Raw genomic sequence first — 17,643 nt, 5'->3', positions numbered from 1 at the left:
GATCAGGGAAAAAATGCAAACTAGTTTTCATTTATTCACAGAGATACGTGTAATTAGAGGTAATAGCTGGATCCAAAAACTTGCTCTCCAGCCTTCATTTGTTGATAATACAAAATGCGAATTACTTGTTCCACTGTTTCTCTCTCATGAAGTTATTAACTTCACACAGGACTTGAAATATGTATGCTCTTAAACTCTCATTGAGAGAGTTACAAGACTTAATGGGAAAAAGCTACAGATAATTGCATCTCATAAACTTACCTCAGTCATTTTCGCAGTGGTAACGGATCTCTATTGTAAATCCACTGCTGGCAGGACCAGCATACTGCTTCAGGCTTTTGACCTTTTTCCATTGGTTCCACTGTCTTCTGCAGATTAGAGCAATCAAGAGGCAGCAACTTGTCCATTGCAGTGATGGCATCTGAGTAATAAGGTTGTAATTAGGTACAAAAGTCTTATTTTAGCACCTTAACTGCAGAGTACTAACTGCCCTCTTCCATTTCCCCAGCACTGTTCATTTTCCTCATTCAGGAAGTCTGATATTCCCCTCACAGGTGTGTTATCCCAGTGGCACTGCTGATGCCACTTGATCATACATGTCTTGAAGGATCAATCAGTCACATTGTGACATAGTCCAGTGGTACCAAGCAGAAGTTGATCTACCTAAAGCTTTAATAAGTCATCATCTTGTTGGGTTTGCTAAGAAGTGCTGAGTGCATGCTTCTCACCCTGCTCTACATGCTGGTTTTGACTGTGCAGATTTCTCAAAGTATAATCTTACCTGTGGGATGTGCAGGGAAGAAGTAAATCCAGCCTTAATCTAAAATGTAGGAGGAAGCTCTATGGTCCCAGCGCAGAGCCAGTCTGGGTTTATGTGGGCATTCCTTATTTTCTGCAGCCTCATGTTGTGCAAGCCAGCTACATAAAATTCCACGAGAGTGGGATTCATTCCTGTTATGCAAGCCCCTCTCTGGGGCTTTGCATGGTAACTTAGTCTTGAAAAAATTTAAGTTTTTTTATCTGACCAGTACACCAAGAACTGATTGAGGAAGGACATTCTTAATCCAGCTGTATAATGGCACCATGTTGGTTGTCAGTATTCTCCATTCTTGATTCATCCATTTCTTAATGAAACTGTAGATAACTAGATGGTCTTTTCAAACATTTTATCGTTTTTCTTTTTTCTTTTCTTTGATGTGCCCATTAGGCACATCTGTTAAGTTCTTCTTTCTGTGCATGGAGCTTATGCAGCAGTCTGAAGGTGAGTGTGGGATATCTGCTGATGAAAGCAAATCATCCAAACCTAAAAAGTGATTCTTGCCCCAATCCCCACCCTGCTCTTTGTTGGAAAAAGTGGTTCTTCCTTTAAAACTTAGTGGGAGATTCAGAGTACCTTCAGAAGACTCGGGTTCTTGTTATCAGGTAGAAGTGAAGTCCAGGCCAGCTGTCAATTGCATTTACCAAAACAATATTATTATCACTGAATTATCACTGACTCATTGGTTCTGCATATCAGAGAAGCATTATGAAGGAGTACCACTGAAGAGAAAGTAGCTGCTGACTGAGGAGGGAGGGATGTGTGTGTAACACAAAAATCCAAAGATGACGTTAAGCTGGAGAGTCATGTGTATATGGCCATTGTGGAACATTGATTCTCATCTTTCCTCTGCTTACTGATTGTCTGAGAGTTGATCTTGTCCTAGCAATAATTTTTGTAGACAAGAAAGCAACTTGGGAAAATATGCAAGTATAAAGGGACTAAATTGTTGAAAACTTAAAATAATATTAAACATACATTAACATTCTCAGGACTTTTTAAATAGACTCTTTATACCATTTTTCAGACCTGTGAAAATGCCATGTCTTGACAAACCCCCTGTCATACATGTCTGAAGTCATATCGAGCAGCTCTCATATTCACAGGTTTTACTTAACAAAAACCTGGTTTGTTGAAAATTGAGTTCATTTTGCTATCTCAAATATATACCTTCAAAACCTATTTAAAAATAATAAAATATTATGTCGTGGAAGAGTTGGATGCTTTTCTCCTGTCTCCTGCCGAAAGTGGTTGAACATATTTCAGAAACTAATTTTGAACTATCTTTGTAAAAGTGGCCTGACACTTGACTATATTAGCTCAGCCTCTGCTATTGAAAGGGGTAGCAATGGTAAAATGGTTCACTTTATAGTGGCTGCATATAAATATATTCTAATATTCAAAAAAATGGGAGCAAAAGTTGTCAATTCTAGAAGCAGGCATTGCCTATGGGCATAGATTGCATTAGCCCTTATTCACTTCCATTGAATTCTGGTACTCTTTCAAAGCTAGGCATTATTCTTTCAAGGCTGTGCACCCAAAGGAAGTCATCCTCCTGGGCAAGCTGCTGAGAAAGGCCAGGACGTGCTGGCAAGCCCAGGTGGGCGTAGCTTAAAGCTCTGCCAACTGAGTATCAGGTGTCAGGTATAGTCAAGCAGTTGCAGTTTCAGCAGCTGACAGTGCCATGAGGGCTTAGGGATCAATGGATGTTGCACAAAGGTCACTCCTGGCAAGGGTACCAGTTGAGTGTCTTGAAACAATTTCTTTTGTACTGTTTGCTTCATACATAAGGATTTTCAGTACCATAAATAATCAAAAATATTTTGCTCCTGAAATATCTTTACCTACTCTTAAATGTCTACAGACTTCTGTAAACACAGATAAGGAAATACATATGTGTGGCAGGCTCCAGAATTTTCTATAATAGTGTCATGTTGATGAGATGAAGCTTGATATTTAGGGGATTTAAGCTGATTTTCCCTGTTGTAGTTACAATTAATTATCTTGCCAGTTGGTGTGGAAAGGATAATGACTGCTAGCTAAAAAACATAATTAACTGGATTTCTATTTGAATATTTGTTTAACGACGATCTTCAATATTATCCTACTGAACAAACAGACATAACTTGCATCTTGAACAGACACTGCCTGCACATTTGGCCTTTAAATTCCAGGGCAGAGGAGGTGAAGAGAAGGAAAGGAGCACTTTTATATTTCCAACTACCCAGTCCTAAGCATCTAGCTCTGTGGAGAATATTTCATAGTATCATCACAGAATCACAGAATGATTTGGTTTGGAAGGAACCTTAAAGATCATCTAGTTCCACCCCCCCTGCTGTGGAAAGGAACACCTTCCACCAGACCAGGTAGCTGGAAGCCCCATCCAGCCTGGCCTTGAACACTCCCAGGCATGGGGTATATCAAGCCATTGCAGCTCTTTGTGTGCCACTGTCCAGCCAATTCCTTATCCTTTCAAATGCCTGTGGATGGTGGCTCTGCTAGGACTGAGGTTCTTATTGAACTAGCACTTCTTGCCTAAGCTTTCTGCTCAGTTTATACCAGAGTGTCCATAATCACAAGGGTATTTGGCATGCACCTGGGAAAAGTGCTCTTGAAGCTGTCTTCCTGGCTGCCTTTTGATGTGGTTTGGATGTGTCAGTGTAGTTATGATAGCTACCTGCTGACCAGGAATGGGACCATCCCTCTTGGTGTTCCTCCCTTTACATTCCTATCACTGACAACTGGGCTCAACTCATCCTGCAATAAACCAGTTCTGGGAGCTAAACAAGCTGAGGAAAAACTAATCATGCTTAGAGGGAAAAAAAAAATTAAAAAGAAAGAAGCAAAAAGAGAAGGGAAAAAAAAAAGTATGTAGCCTCCAGAGAAGCATTCTTTACTCTGTTAGGCAGAAAGCCTCTTTGGGTTCCCCAAAAAATGTGCTCAGTCATCCTGTTGCCCCCAACACCCCAGGAAAAGAAACAGCAAGCTTCAACCATCTGTGTTTGCCCCACAACTTATTTTGTCATACAGAGTTAGATTCATATTAGTGGGGTGAAGTTTGTACTAAGGGCAAAAGCCCCTTAGCGCTCATTTTTATTTGTCCAGGCGTGTAAATGGGGGATGGTTTGTTGCCCATTATGGGGTAGTGGGTTACATTACAGTGCTTCCCTTGGGAAAAAAAGAGGTTGGGTTTTTTTTACCAAAATGCCAGCATATGGAGTTTGCTGGTGCATTTAAGAAAGACATAGGGGTGAAACCTTCGTGGCTGTCATTGAAGGAACTTCAGTTAGGTGGATGACTTTTTCTTATATGCTTTTTTTTTTTTCCACTTCCCCCTTTTTTTTTTAATTTCAGGATTGGAGAGGATAAGATGAAGGGGGACATACAAGTATCATTTCTATTTTAAGGCAACACACTACAAAACTGTGTGTCATTTCTGGAGTCACAGTGTCATTTGGATGCTGCCTAGCCTGCTCCAAACCTTCTTAGGTGTGAGGAAAAAGAAACCTTACACAAATGAAACTACAGTAACAGTAGTGGCAGACTGGATAGAAGAGCAGTGAACCTCTGGTGAGGTAGGAGCCTGCCCAACTTTTTTTGCTGAGCAAGAAGTGAGTCTGAGTGTTCCCAAGCTCACTTGGCTCAGACAATTATTTAGCCATTGGTCTTTCTATGCAAAATACTGAAATACTTATCATGTTTTGGTGATGCCTTTTGGTAGAATTTCATGGTCTTCAGTCTTGGCAGCTCATAAATCAGGCAGTGTCTTTTGCAGCTGCTGTCCTAAGGAAAGTTGATAAAGGTGTAATGTATCTCATTACCCATCTGACATTTTTGCATCCTTCTTGCATCACTGTCTGCCTCGAGGTTGACCTGTGATGTTAATTTGGTGAAATAAACTAATAGTTAATCTAAGTGTTGTCCTCTCCCTTGTATTTGTGGTGTGCTGTGCATATAGCTTGTGGAAACTGGCAGTGTAGAACTGTACAGGATACCTACTTCACAGGTTGCTGGATTTCCCTCCTGCAGATTTTAAGCAAGAGGAGGTTATCACAAACCTCTGCATATCTCATCTTTGCCTTTAAACTCAGTTTTGTTTTCTCTGGATATAATCCTGCAGGAACAGTGGTAATCTTCCATGTCAAATTTTGCCTTCACTAAAGTCTGTCACCTGTGTTTTTTCCTAAGTTCAGGCTATTGAAAAGCATTGCCAGCGACAGGGAAGACTGAGTGTAATCGGATCATTCCTCACACAACAAAACTGCACTCATAAAGGGTTTTAAATTTGTTTTCAAATACTAGCTCAAATATTTGTTTGAATTATTAGTTTATATTACTACTGTATTATTTTTGTTATTATTATTATATTATTAGCTTCTTTACATAGGGGCCAGCTCCTGGGTTAAATGTCCCTTTGTCCACATGTATGAATGTTGACCACAGCAGAAGATCCACAGAGTTCAAACCATTTCCTTTTTTAATCTAAATAAATTTTCAAACCAATTTAGATCAATTGTGAGGATTTCTTTGGAGGCTAGGCCTGGGAGCAGAGCTTGACACAGAGAAGATGACATCATTCACCATCCACACAGGCCTTGGCACAATACTTGACTGAAATTCCCTCAATAAGCAAACAGTGCATTAGCACTGCAACACCTTTCCCATTGCATAATGGTGTTTGTGCTGGGTGTTATTAAAAGCCCAGGTGGCGATTCCACCTGCGTCAGCCCCTGCTCCTGGCAGAGCACTGCAGGCACACTTTGTTGTTGCAATGCCCTTTGCTGTGCCCTGGGAACGGGGCACTGGCTGTCCAGGGGTGCTGAGGCCAGGGAGCCTCACTGGCACCCCACAGCTGGTGGTTGCAGTGGTGTTGTGGGCACCTGGGTGTTTACCTGTGCCTTGTGTGACTGTGTGCTGCGTGGAGCCAATTACGATAAAATCAAGATTGCTGTCTTGAGAGGAGCCTCTGGGGTTAAGAGTTTCCAGATACAGCAACAGGCCTGTTGGTTCAGAGCAAGTCCTAGCCCGATCTGACAAGGAAGGGCATTTTAATGAAATTTTAATTCTTTGCTGCTGAAGCAAAGTAGGATCGTGGTTTTAGAAGGTGTGTTGGTCTTCAGCTCTGAGAGCATTAAGGAAAGGAAGTAAAATAAACCTCTCTTAGTCAAGCATTCCCAACACACAGCAGCTTATGCCAGCCAGTCCTCAGGCCATTTATAGCTGGTGTAGCTCTCCAAAGCAAGCAGTAGGCACTGCTTCCCATCTTGGTACCTGACTGCTTGATGCCTCAGCAGATCTATGTACCACTGGCAGGCAAAAATAAAAATGAGCTATTTTTATTATTAGTTTAGTGCTACTTGATTGTCTCCTGATCTGTTACCTGATGTTAGTATTTCCATTTGGTGTATGGACTTACTGAGGCAGGCAGAGAGAGGGCAGGCTGTTAGGATGACAGGGAGTACAGCAGAGAAGAGTGGAAACCAAGCACCATCATACAATCACAAAGCCTTACTGGGCAGAAGTCTTCTTATTCTTATTTTTTAACTTGTTGCATTTCGCAAGCATGCTCCCTTTTAATCCCTGTATCTCTTTACTGCATATCATCTCTTGTGTTTTACATGTACATCTCCTACGGAGGTGCTTTTCTCCGGATTGTAAATGTTATCTAAATGTTATTTTTAAACATTATTTAAAGATTGGCAAAGAGTCAGACTTTGGAGCCTTGAGAAGTCATGAGATGTTGCCTCCACGCCCTTTCTCTGCAACCTCAAAAAGAAAGAAAATAAGGAAGACGCCAGTCAGGGGCACAGTTCCGAGGCCTCAGTGCGTTGGTAACACCCCTGCTTTGCCTCTGCTCCTAGCAGCACACAGTGATCCACTGCTGGTGCCAAACTCCCTAGTCTGGGGGGGCAGGAGGAAGCAGGGTTGAACAGGGTTGCACAGATAGGGGTGGCCTTTGCAAGGTGGCCCATTGATGTCCTTCAAAGTTCATGCATTACTTCAAGGACATGCCATGTGTGAGGTGTCTCCTAGTGACTGTAGACAGTGTTAAAATGTGCAAACTGTTCCCATCTTTGAAGACATACTTCCACACTCATAACCTGGGAGAGGAAACCTAGGGCTGGGTTTGGCAAGATGTTTAAGTATCTAGAGGTGCAGGTGGATGTCCATGGGGGTTTCTCAGTGCACCAAGGCAAACAAAGTAAAGTGCTCTTGGAGGTCAGGCCATTTTTATACACCAGCTAAGCAAGTGTGTGTAAGCAGCCATTTTTTCCAGAAGAGAGAGGGAGAAAGGCTGGAAATTCCATCTCCACAACAGTCCAGCATCACAGGAATAAGTCATGGTTTTTCCTTGGGCTAACCTAGGGAATTAGGGAATTAGACCAGTATTCTTCAGTGGGTTCCAGTAGATCATCTCAGATCATGATGAAACTGCTTCCCTTATTCTGGTCTCTTTGCTCCCTTGGGGCATAGACCCAGGGCCACTGGGCGTGGGAAGGACCTTGGTGCTGTAAATGCATCCTAGAGCTCCCTGTGCTGTAGCCTTCAGGCAGGACCATACACGGTCAAGTCATCATCCCTAAAATTCCTGAAGGGCATACCTGCCTGCGTCAGACATTGCTTTGATTTGTGCATAACTGCTTGGGGAGCAGTTGTAATTCCTGCTCTGTGGACTCCTGTGCTGTCAGATAAATGGAAAATTGTTCCTGCTTTATTTGAAAATACAAAACCTGGCTTATTTTAGGGAGTTTTCTCATTGATTTCTCTGAAACAATTATTACTGAGATTTTTTTGTTGTTGTTTTGTTCTAGTTTCCAATCACCTTGCTGCATGCTTTCACCTTTCATAGCTGAATTGTAACTTTTTATTTTAAATGAACACGTGAGATGTTTTCATGAACATGTGAGATGATGGAGGTGGTGATCATTAAAGGGTGATGATGTAGATGGTGAACTCCTCTGTTTATCCACAGAACTAATCAGGCTTGAGAGGTGGGTGTTGTGCCACTGTCCTACCTGGAGAAGCTGCCTCTGAAGCACAAGAGCTTAATTCATTTTCCGCTGCTTGGTCTCTTTTCTGTGACTGCCAACAAAGGTAGCAATTACCAGTGTCATCTGAGGGGATGCTCCCTGATCTGGCTGATTTGGAACTGGGAAACCATGCTGACAACTCAGCAAATTTCTTACAGGCCAGACAATATCCCTGACCTAGTCAGTAAAACAAGAAAGTTGTTAGCTAGACTAAATTTGTGCTAATACCTTAGGGCAAAAGGTTCCATATCCATCACAGGTCCCTTGAAGTATTTGGTTGTTTGAAGGGTGAGCTCTACCCAGATGCAGTCAAGAATGTGGGACACGTTGTAAAGGGCGAGTCAGTTTGTGCCTGTCTTTTTAGCTTTTATTATTTTTTTAAGGCAACTTCTGTGACACAGTTTGCACTTCACATAACGAGTATGTATGCTGTCATATTTGTTGTGTGAAAATAGAGCAGAAATCATAGCAACACATTTGTTCTTGTGGAAGAAGCCGAAATCAAAGGAGGCAGTTCAGGAATGACTTTCACAATTTGCAAATGCCTAAGGGGAGTTATGATAGCTGTTTCTTTAGCCTAACGTTCAAGGATACCATAGAATCAAGTGTTTGAGCACAGAAACACAGCAATCTGAGGTTAAAAAAAGGAGAAAAAAAAAAAAGGAAAAATAACATACTGTAAAATAATTGACTACCTGAAATAATTTAAAAGGGCTTTAGATGGATTTTACAGAAGTTGTAGTGGGTTTTTCATTGCTTGTACTTTTAAATCAAGATAAAATATTTTGTTCATGCAGATGGGAAATGGAGGAAAATCTTATGACCACATTAGTTCAGATCAGAAGAGCATAATGGTTGGTTTTAGGCCTGCTAATGTATAAGTGCATTGTCCAGAACAATACAGTAGTTTCTGTGTTCAAGTCACAAAAATTCAGGAAGAGCTATGTAGCCAACCATCTCTGTACACCCTCCGACACTTCAGTGCCAAGGAAAGCATTAGCAAAGTGGGGGACAGCTTGATTTTCCAGCAAAGTAAGTGAAAATGTCTTTTTTGGCTTCTGTAGACTCTTGGTCATGAAACTTCGCAAACTTACCTGCAGCCATTGAGCTGGCTGTGCTGCAGAAGTTCCCAAAGGAGACTCTCATTTTTGCAATTTGCTGTGCAGAGGTGTTGAGCTCCCCTCAGTGTGGGGAGCTGCTGGGAAAATGTCAGGCACTTCTGGAAAAGGAGTAGACAATATATGCAAATTGTTGATATTTATTCAGTCATGTAGTGGGGGAGAATAAACATTATTCCTGACATTTCCATTTTTGATTAATGATGAATGGAGCTGGCAGATGTTCAGCTGGCCGCCAGATGGGGTCTGCTCACTCCAACGAACAGAATAGGAACAGAATAGGAACAGTCTGGATCTCGTAAAGCCAGCACAGACAAAAGCTCTGACAAAATCTCTAGTTCATCCAAGTGATATGCCAATTTTGACCTCAGAACGACTAAGCTGTTTAAGAATGGAGGTAGTACAACCAGCGAAACTGCTTATGGAAGTGAAATGGGGTGTGGAAGGATGGGAGCTGGTTAGTTTGCTGGAGTTTAACAGGTTTTCTCCTGCCGTAGGAGCCTGCGGCTTTGATTGCCTGTGGCTGGAGCTGCGCGGGGCCTTGTGCATTCACCCACGGTTACAGGTGTAATGGCCGTGTCTCTGGGCACATCTCCTCGGCTGCTGCTGGGAATCGCCTGCGTGCAGCGGCGTTAGCCGGGCATGGGCCGTGCCTCTCGGGATCAGATAGCCCAGCCTTGGTCCTGGTCCCTCGGCCGGCCGGTCTGGCTGCCTGCCCCGAGCGATGGGGAATCAGCCCACGGGAGGAGTTGTGGAGGCTTCTCCCGGCTCGCCGTGAGACTGTCGTGTGCCCAGCCGAGGGTCGGGGGCGGGGGGTGACAGTGCTGAGGACAGGGGCGCTGCTCTGAGCGCCTCCGCCCGCGCCCGCACCCGTCAGCGCACTGCGGGCAAAGCCATTCAAATTTACAGAAGTGAATTTAAACCCATGCAAATCCGGTTCCTGGGGGAAGCGATAAGTGTCTGAGAAGTGCCCCGTCGCCGTCCCGCACGGCGGCCCGGGCAGATAAGCCGCCCCCGGCTGCGGGCCCTCGGCGGGATGCGGGGGCTGGGTCGTCGCTGCCCCTTGCAGCGCTGGGCGCGTCGGGGCTGTGTGTGTTGCCGCTCTGACCCTGAGATGCAGCGCGAATAAATTCCCTTTGATAATGACTTCCCCAGGGAGACAAAGAGAGGGAGGGAAGAGGAAATTTGACCGCGGTGTTCACGGTTACATTGGCGGTGCCGGGGGAAGCCGTCCGCTTGCCTTTGAAGCCTGAGCACCCGCCTCTCGGGGCTTTTTATGCCTACGGCGTTGGGGGAAGTGTAAAAGCGGGGGCTGGCAGCCTCTTCGAAAGTGTCCCGGTGCTACCTCTCTGTGCGTAAGCTGGGGCTCGGACGCCTCTTTCCCACTTGGAATGTGCCAGGGGAGGCAGTGATGGACGGCTGCTCTCTGCGATTCTCGGCTTCAGATAGGGTTTATTATTTTTATTATTCATGTACGGAGACCAAGAACAAATGTTTTCCCGTCCTGAACCGAGTCCTTCCCGTCCGGGTGCGCGGGGCGGCGGTGGCCGGGCCGGGCCGGGCCGGGTCAGCCGGAGCGCGTCCAGGGTGGGGTGGGAAATCTATTTCGGGCGTAAACACGAACAAAAGCACTGTAACCAAACCGTGTGTCCGTCGTGTCCTGAGCGCAGAATTTATTGTTTCTGCAGGCGCTCGGTCCCCTGGGTGGGGAGGCGGCCGGGACGGCGACCCTTCCTGCCTCGGGGGCGGTGGCAGGAGACGCTCCCCCTTCCCACACTCCTTCCCCCGCCTTGGGCAGCATTCTGAAGGAAGATCGCTGGTGGGAGCGATTCCTCCCGCCGCCTGACGGAGGAGCGGTGAGGGGCGCAGGGGTTCGCGGGGGGTCGGCGGGAGCTGCCGGTGCCGGTCCGGGGCGAGTTCGGGGAGGAGCGCGGGGCGGCTGCTCCCTGCCGGCCCCCGGCCCGCCGCCCGCGGGAGGGGACGGGGCGGCGCAGGCATCTGTCCCGCTGCGCTGCCGGCAGGCGGGACGGGAAAGGAAGCGGTGGCGCCGCCCGGCAGGGACGGGGCTGGAGCAGCCCCCGCCGCCCCTTGCCTCGGGACCGTGCCCGGCGCTGGCCGCTCCTCCGGGCCTGCCGGGGGCGGGAGGAGCCGCGGGAGCTGCCGGCGCCGGTCCGGGTGCGCGGCTCGGTGAGCGCCGGGCTCGGGGTGAAGCTGCCGCGGCGGGGCGCGGGGCCGGGTCTGCAGCCGGCATCGCCTCTCCTGCGCCGCCTCCGCCGGCAGCCCGGCCGCTTCTTCGGTGCCGCACAGAGGTAATTTGCGGTGACTTGGAGCCGCTCTCGCTCGCGGCACTGCTCCGCAGGGACAGCGCAGACCGGGGGGTGCCGGTAGCTGCCGGTGCCTTGCGTATCCGGCTCCGGAGCGTGGGGACCCGGGACACTGGGGGTGCCTCTGACCCGCCTTAACGTCTCTGAAACTCGGTCGGGATGGAAAACCTCCCACCTGTCCTTCAGGGATCTCTGCCTGCTTAGGAAGGCACCGTCCCAACTCCTCCGAGATGGGGGCGCGGGGCTGTCAGGGTGTACGGGGCTTGGGCGCAGAATTTTTTTACTTTTCTAATTTTTTTACAGTTCCTGTCTTGTGACTTATTGAATGCTTTCTTCAAGTGTTTTCTCTGGAAACTTGTCTCAAATGAGGGCTGTGAGCCCTAACAAAGAAGGGTGTTGTTCGACAGCCAACAGGTGATGGGGTGAAACCTGAGTATATGTGTACATTGGAGTAAAGTCTGGCTGCTGTTTAAAATAGAAAAATTTTAAAAATCAATGGGAGACTGTAAAAGGCAAGATTTCCGTCTTTCTAAATCTGTACACCCTCTGAAGGAGAGAGAGGGGGGAGCATCCGTGAGAATACCTCTTTCTCGGCTGGAGGTTTGGGTCTTGCCTCACTGCAGTGTGTGCTTGGGTTTCCATGGGCGATGTGCAGAGCCAAGGATAACACGGCCAAATCAGATGTGTTGGCATGGAGCGATGCTTTGTCACGGGGCTTCCTCCTTTTGCTAAATGCAGGTAGCCTGCCTTTGCAGTACGGCTCGTCAAAAGAAAATACCGTGAGAAGAAGGATCGTGTCACTTCCAGCTGGAAAAGTGGTCTTGGCGCTAGGATGCTAGAGGAGGAAAGCAGTTAACTCTTCTGTTGGTCCTTGTATACTGGCTAAAAAAAAAAGGGAAACAGTTCTTCTGGGGTCCATCTAGAATGAATGTCTTTTGAATGAGCAAGTAGTTCGGCTCTATTCCTTCCCGACTGCTCTGGGTAGTTCATTACTCAAAAGGACCCAGCAGCTGTGTGCTGGTGCTGATGCAGGTTCTCCTTATCAGTTCTGGATCCGGATTTCCCACACAGAGAGCTACAGAGCTCACCGTAGATATGTTATTTGTACTGTAGCTAGGGAATGGGACTTCCTGATCATGTGCCTAATACACATTGGAAATAGGCTTTGAATTATTAATAGTTGCTTTATGGTGGTTTATTGTTGTTGTATTGTGCCCTTCCTCTTCTAATGTAGTTATCTTGCACCAGAGATTAAATAAGCAGGTGAATGGGCTGACCATGCTAATCTTGAGTCGTTGAGCCTTCATTGTGAATGGATGCATGTGATATGCATCTTGTATCCCCTATAGCCTTGTTAACAAGCCTTCTAACAAAAAAGTTGTTAAAACAATTTGCCCTGCAGGACAGAGTAAAACAGCAGGGGGTGGGCAAGGAGATGTTTGTCTGACTTTGCTTACAAATCGTGACCTCTTCTATCTGGTCAGGGGGAACATAATCAGTGAGCTGGAAATCCTAGCGTGGGGATAACCTTCATATAGGCTTCAGCAGCAGCTTTGTTTTAAGTTTGATATCCCAGGATTTTGTGTACCCATAGCTTTGTAATTAGGAGTGTAGTTTCTTTGCCTCTAAGGAATTTGTCATATGACTGTTTTAATTCATCAGTGGAAAAAACACAGTAATTGCTTTTCTTTTCAAATCAAATTTAGCTGTGTAACTCAATTATGTTATTCATAGTTGTCAACCTGCCAGTGAAAAACCTCCTTGTAGGCTATAAAGCCTTTTTTGAGAGGCAGTATTTGAACAGAGCTGAAACCTCAAAATGTTCCGTGGTCTTTAGGGCAAAGCAAAGCAAAACAACACATCCTTGCTGTGTTTTGTAGGTGTCATGGCAGGAGTAGAAAGACCACCTTTCTAGTCATCCTTTGGAAAGCACTTATTTTTTCAGCTGTTGTTTATATTCATTTGAATCCTCCTTAGGATGTAATCATTTTAAACAGATCACTTTGAAGGATGAGTGAGGCTGGGGTGCGGGGAGGAAGAACCCTGTAGTTTTAAAATGCAAACCAAATTACACTTGAACAGGAGAGGAAGAAGAACTCCTAAACAAGCAATTGCTAAAATACTTCTTCAGATAGCCTGCTGTTAAGACAGGCTGGATTAGAAACCTTCTTCTGAGCAACCCCACAGTATTAAGGATGTGGGTCTATTTTTATATGGTGTGTTGTCAGTCATTTTATAGCCAACTTTACATTCATTCTTTGAGAACATTTTTCTTTTAAAGTGAACTATGTCCTTTGAGCTGTCCTAATCTCGGTTCATTGAGGTTTGTGGACCTTGCTTTGAACATTTCTAATTACCTTATCTGGGGAGGAGAACCCTGACTGCAAAGTTGTGTTTTACATTTGGAGGTAAGATGTATTTTTCTTTTATTGTCTCTTGGCCAAACTTTCAAACTGCCCTGTGTGACTGGAAATGGACCTGTGGGTCTGTGGTTTCCTCTTGTTGGAGCTGGTGTGTGTGCTTTCTGAAACAGATGTGTCAGAGGAGGCCCAGGCAGGACCTGTCTCTGCAGAAAAGCAGCCTTGTCTCTCTCTTACCAGTGCCTTGTCTTCCTTAGGAATTAGGCAACACTCCTACACTTCTGTACCTTTGCTGTGCTTAAGATCCTGACCTTGTCCAGTGCTGCTTTGTTCATTGTGGGAGAAATAGGTAGTCTTACTAACTCAGAAAAGTCAGCAAGTCATCATGCATTCAGATTTTGTGTTGTGTCCTTGTCTTTTAAGAGAAGTTGGAGAAGTTAGTCTTTGATCTTGTGGAGAGAGGGTTTTGAACAATCAGTATGAAGCAATTACTCAGTTACTTGGTGTGCTTGTGAGTGTTGGGTGTTGTGAGAACAAGGCAGGAGTACACTGCTCAAGTGCCCAGGCACTGCCAGAGCTGAGCCTGTCTCTTTGCCTAAATTATGTTTCAAATCTGCTTCCTGTGGGATGTGGTTGAGCTCATGCTGCCTAACGAAATATTGTAAAGATGTTTGACCTACTGACTCCTTTTATCCCTGGGATATTGGGCAGGAGTCAGTTCTTGAAAAGGGACCATTTGACCAATACAAGTTCTTGCAGTGCCCTAAGAATTGGAAATACCAGCTGAGGTGTCAGTGAGTGGCACATTATTGCAAACCAGGCATCTGCCCCTTTCTAAAAGGAAATGGGAAAATAGTTCATCTGCTGCTCAGGTCATCTTAGAAGGAATCCAGCTTCTCAATGATATTGCTAGTGACTTTATATTTAGGAATTACTTGGATATAGATGATGTGTGAGAGAAGCTGCCAAACTGAGCATCCCTATCCATCAGCAACAGTGAACACTGTTGCCTTTTTTTCCTAGAGTGATTTCCTAACTGCATCACATTATTCCCCCGTCCCTCCTTCCTCACACCCCAGTTTTATGCAAGCAATAACAAAAACATACTTGATGCATGACTTTACTTCCACCAGTAAGTGGGGAGGGGAAAGTTCTGTATTCCTGGTCTTATAATTTGTTTCTGAGAACAACTAATTCAAGGGATACAGTATGTACCAGGAAGCCTGTCTTTCTGTTTTACATATTTAGGACTGAGCTTTAAGGATTGAGTTTGATCATACTTCCCTTCCTTGAGAAAGACTGTAATATGGTGATGTTAAGCTTGGAAGGTGTTGTGCTAACCTTTAGATGTTCAACTTGAGTAAGATTTCAGACACGTGCCTTGACAGCTCACCAGCTTTCCAGAAATAGCCTGGTCTCAGAGGGGGAGTTGGCAGGTTTGCTTGCCCCATCAAATATTAAATTAATCTTCTATTACAGTGCAGCTATGAAGTGTGTTGGCATCTTAGCAGTGCACCAAAAATAGTGGGTATGTTTTTGAACCAGAAGTTTTTGAAATAAAGTTAAACAACTTAAATTTTTGGACCACTAGCCCAGTGGGAGAGTTAAGTAATCCCATCTCTTTTTATAGGCTGTGGGAATGTATGGACATATTGAAAATAGAGCTAGATAAGACTATATACTGGATATTATAATTTCTCTTGAGTTTGTAGCTTTTGGATCCATATGCCCACTTTTTATGGAGCAGGTTTGGGTTTATGTGCTGAGTTATCAGAAACTGGCACTAACCAGTGCCTCGTGCTTGAAGGAGAAACTCTTTTGAGTAACCAGCACAATATTTGGGTAAGCAGTCTTAAATCTTCCACCTGTGATCCAGGAGCAACTTATTTGCTCTAAAACAGTGGTAATGAGACTGGAAATGTAATGTAGGACCCACCAGAAGTTTTTAGATTGCTCTTCTCATTAGACCCACCAGCAAGGTTTATGTCAAGGAGATCAAAATTTTCTACAGCTCGGATGGATGTAGCACTGACAAAATTGGATCTGTGTTTAGATGAACTGGTGAAAGAATGTCCTAAAACAGGGAAGGCACAGCTCACACATAATGTCGTACTGTAAGAGCAAGCTTGTCCCTGCCCCAAGACACCAGGATATCTGTTGTGTTAGGAAAAATCCTCTGTGCTTTTGGTTATCTGTATGTCATTGAAATGCCTCTTCTGAATTTCTTAAGAACTTCTGCTAGCATTAATACAAGGCATATATCTTGTTAAGCTTTCTACTGCAGACTGCTATGGATCTTGGTGAGAGCCTTCTTTGCCAGTTGTGACTCAAAGCAATCCCACTGATATGAAGATTTGCAGGCTTCATGAATCAACAAAATCATCTCCCTGTAGGGTTTTAAATTGACAGAATAATCATGATGTATTTTACAGAGACTAATCTGGCATAATTGGATTTCAGAAATTTAACAGGACCAACGCCCTTCCGCTCCCATACAGCTCTACCAAAGTTCTCAGAGGAATCCAGCAGATGCTCTCTGCCTGCCTTGTGAACAACAGGATGCTACTTGCACAACCAGCTTTCCCCAATAGTTTCTTTAGTTTCTGACAAGTGGTTGTCATGTCTTTTGTTTTACTAGGTTAGTGGTTGTAATGACTTCAGGAAGAGCTTGTGTCATTCCTGTTGTTACTACCTGCTCCATGAGTCTTCCCTAGATTAACTAAATATTTATATATATCATCCTGTGATGTGAAACAAGCAGAACTGTAACGGTGACAAGTGTTAATACTGAAATACATTCTGGTTGCCAAAAATGGCAATCTGTGCCTAGGTTTCTGCGATGTTTTTTCTTCAATAGTTTTATTTTCATAACTTTTTTGAGCCCTTTTGAATTGCTTGTAGCAAGTTGTACTGTAGCATCACTAATTAATTGTTCTGGGCAACACAAGGAACCATTGTAAGGTCATTGACGCTGATAATTAGTTGTTCATGTTCAAATCTATTAAAGCTCTATTAATCTTTTTCTTCAGATCACTGCTTGATGAGCTGCAGCTGAAATATTTAACACTTCACACTTATGCCATTGGAGATGGAGCCCAAAGCCAACAACCTCATTTTTGGGTGTCAGCGAAGCTCAACCTCTGACGATGACTCTGGCTGTGCCTTGGAGGAATATGCCTGGGTCCCCCCAGGCCTCAGACCAGAGCAGGTACCCACCATGTTTCTGCATTTTAAAAATAAGCCTCATAAGCACTGTCTGAGGGAGTGATATGCTGCCTCTGTAAGTCTAATTAAATTCTTGTAATGTATAAAACCTTAATTCATGTAGAACTTTTCACTTCTTTTTGTTTCCTGTCTAATGGGGCTGTGTGTAGGGAGCTTAAAGTTCTCAGCCCTGAGGAGTTTAATGTTCCCAAAAAGTTCCCACTTAAGGTTTTTTGAAAAGTATATGCTGCAGAGTATGTATTGCCAAGTAAAATCAGCATAGAAGTTTGCTTTCTTTTTGAAATAAGTTATTAGGTTAAATTAAAGCTCGTGGCATACCTCATGACATTGTGCTCCCTGGCTATTTCACTGCACTTGTATGACTCTTTAAATAATTAGGCATTTGACATCTAGAATATGGATGGTACAACAGCGCATATAAATGAAAGTGTTCAGTCACTGTGACAGGCAATAACGTATTTTACGCTTGTTTAAATAGTTGTATGGCTGCCATTTGTTCATGCCAGGATTCCTCTTGCATGGTGTCTGGAGCTGACACTTGTGGCTTGGGTTGGGCTGTCCTTTCCCCTCTTTTCAGTCCCCTTTTTTTGTCTAACATCACGTGGCAATGGGAATATAAGTGAAAGTATTGATGACCAAGTTGCTGTGGGAGACCAGAATGAACTGCTCACGGTATTCATTCATGGTATTGATGATATTGCAATTGTGCTGAAGCTGTGAACTCAGGAATATTCAGAACTCAAGACTTCAGTGTTAAATGGCCAGGGC

At 44.7% G+C, this 17,643-nt stretch overlaps 1 protein-coding gene across 3 annotated transcripts in view; it reads left to right on the top strand.

Annotated features, from left to right (window-relative positions):
* PRICKLE1 (prickle planar cell polarity protein 1) overlaps window positions 1-17,643 on the top strand; it is a 65,629-nt gene that overhangs the window by 39,605 nt on the left and 8,381 nt on the right. The window contains exons 1-2 of one of the 3 annotated variants that reach the window (XM_084205627.1): window positions 10,758-10,822; window positions 16,680-16,858. In XM_084205627.1, the coding sequence (XP_084061753.1) occupies window positions 16,727-16,858 (132 nt within the window). In that variant the 5' untranslated portion in view covers window positions 10,758-10,822; window positions 16,680-16,726. Of the gene's footprint in view, window positions 1-10,757; window positions 10,823-11,139; window positions 11,276-16,679; window positions 16,859-17,643 lie in introns of those variants that run through there. The other 2 variants (XM_084205625.1, XM_084205626.1) reach the window with 2 other exon arrangements.

This window comes from Fringilla coelebs (genome assembly GCF_963513975.1).
Source record: "Fringilla coelebs genome assembly, chromosome: 5".
In the NCBI taxonomy this organism is placed as follows: domain Eukaryota; kingdom Metazoa; phylum Chordata; class Aves; order Passeriformes; family Fringillidae; genus Fringilla; species Fringilla coelebs.
The sequence above is the reverse complement of the archived record's forward strand: the minus strand, read 5'-3'. Positions and strand labels throughout refer to the sequence as shown.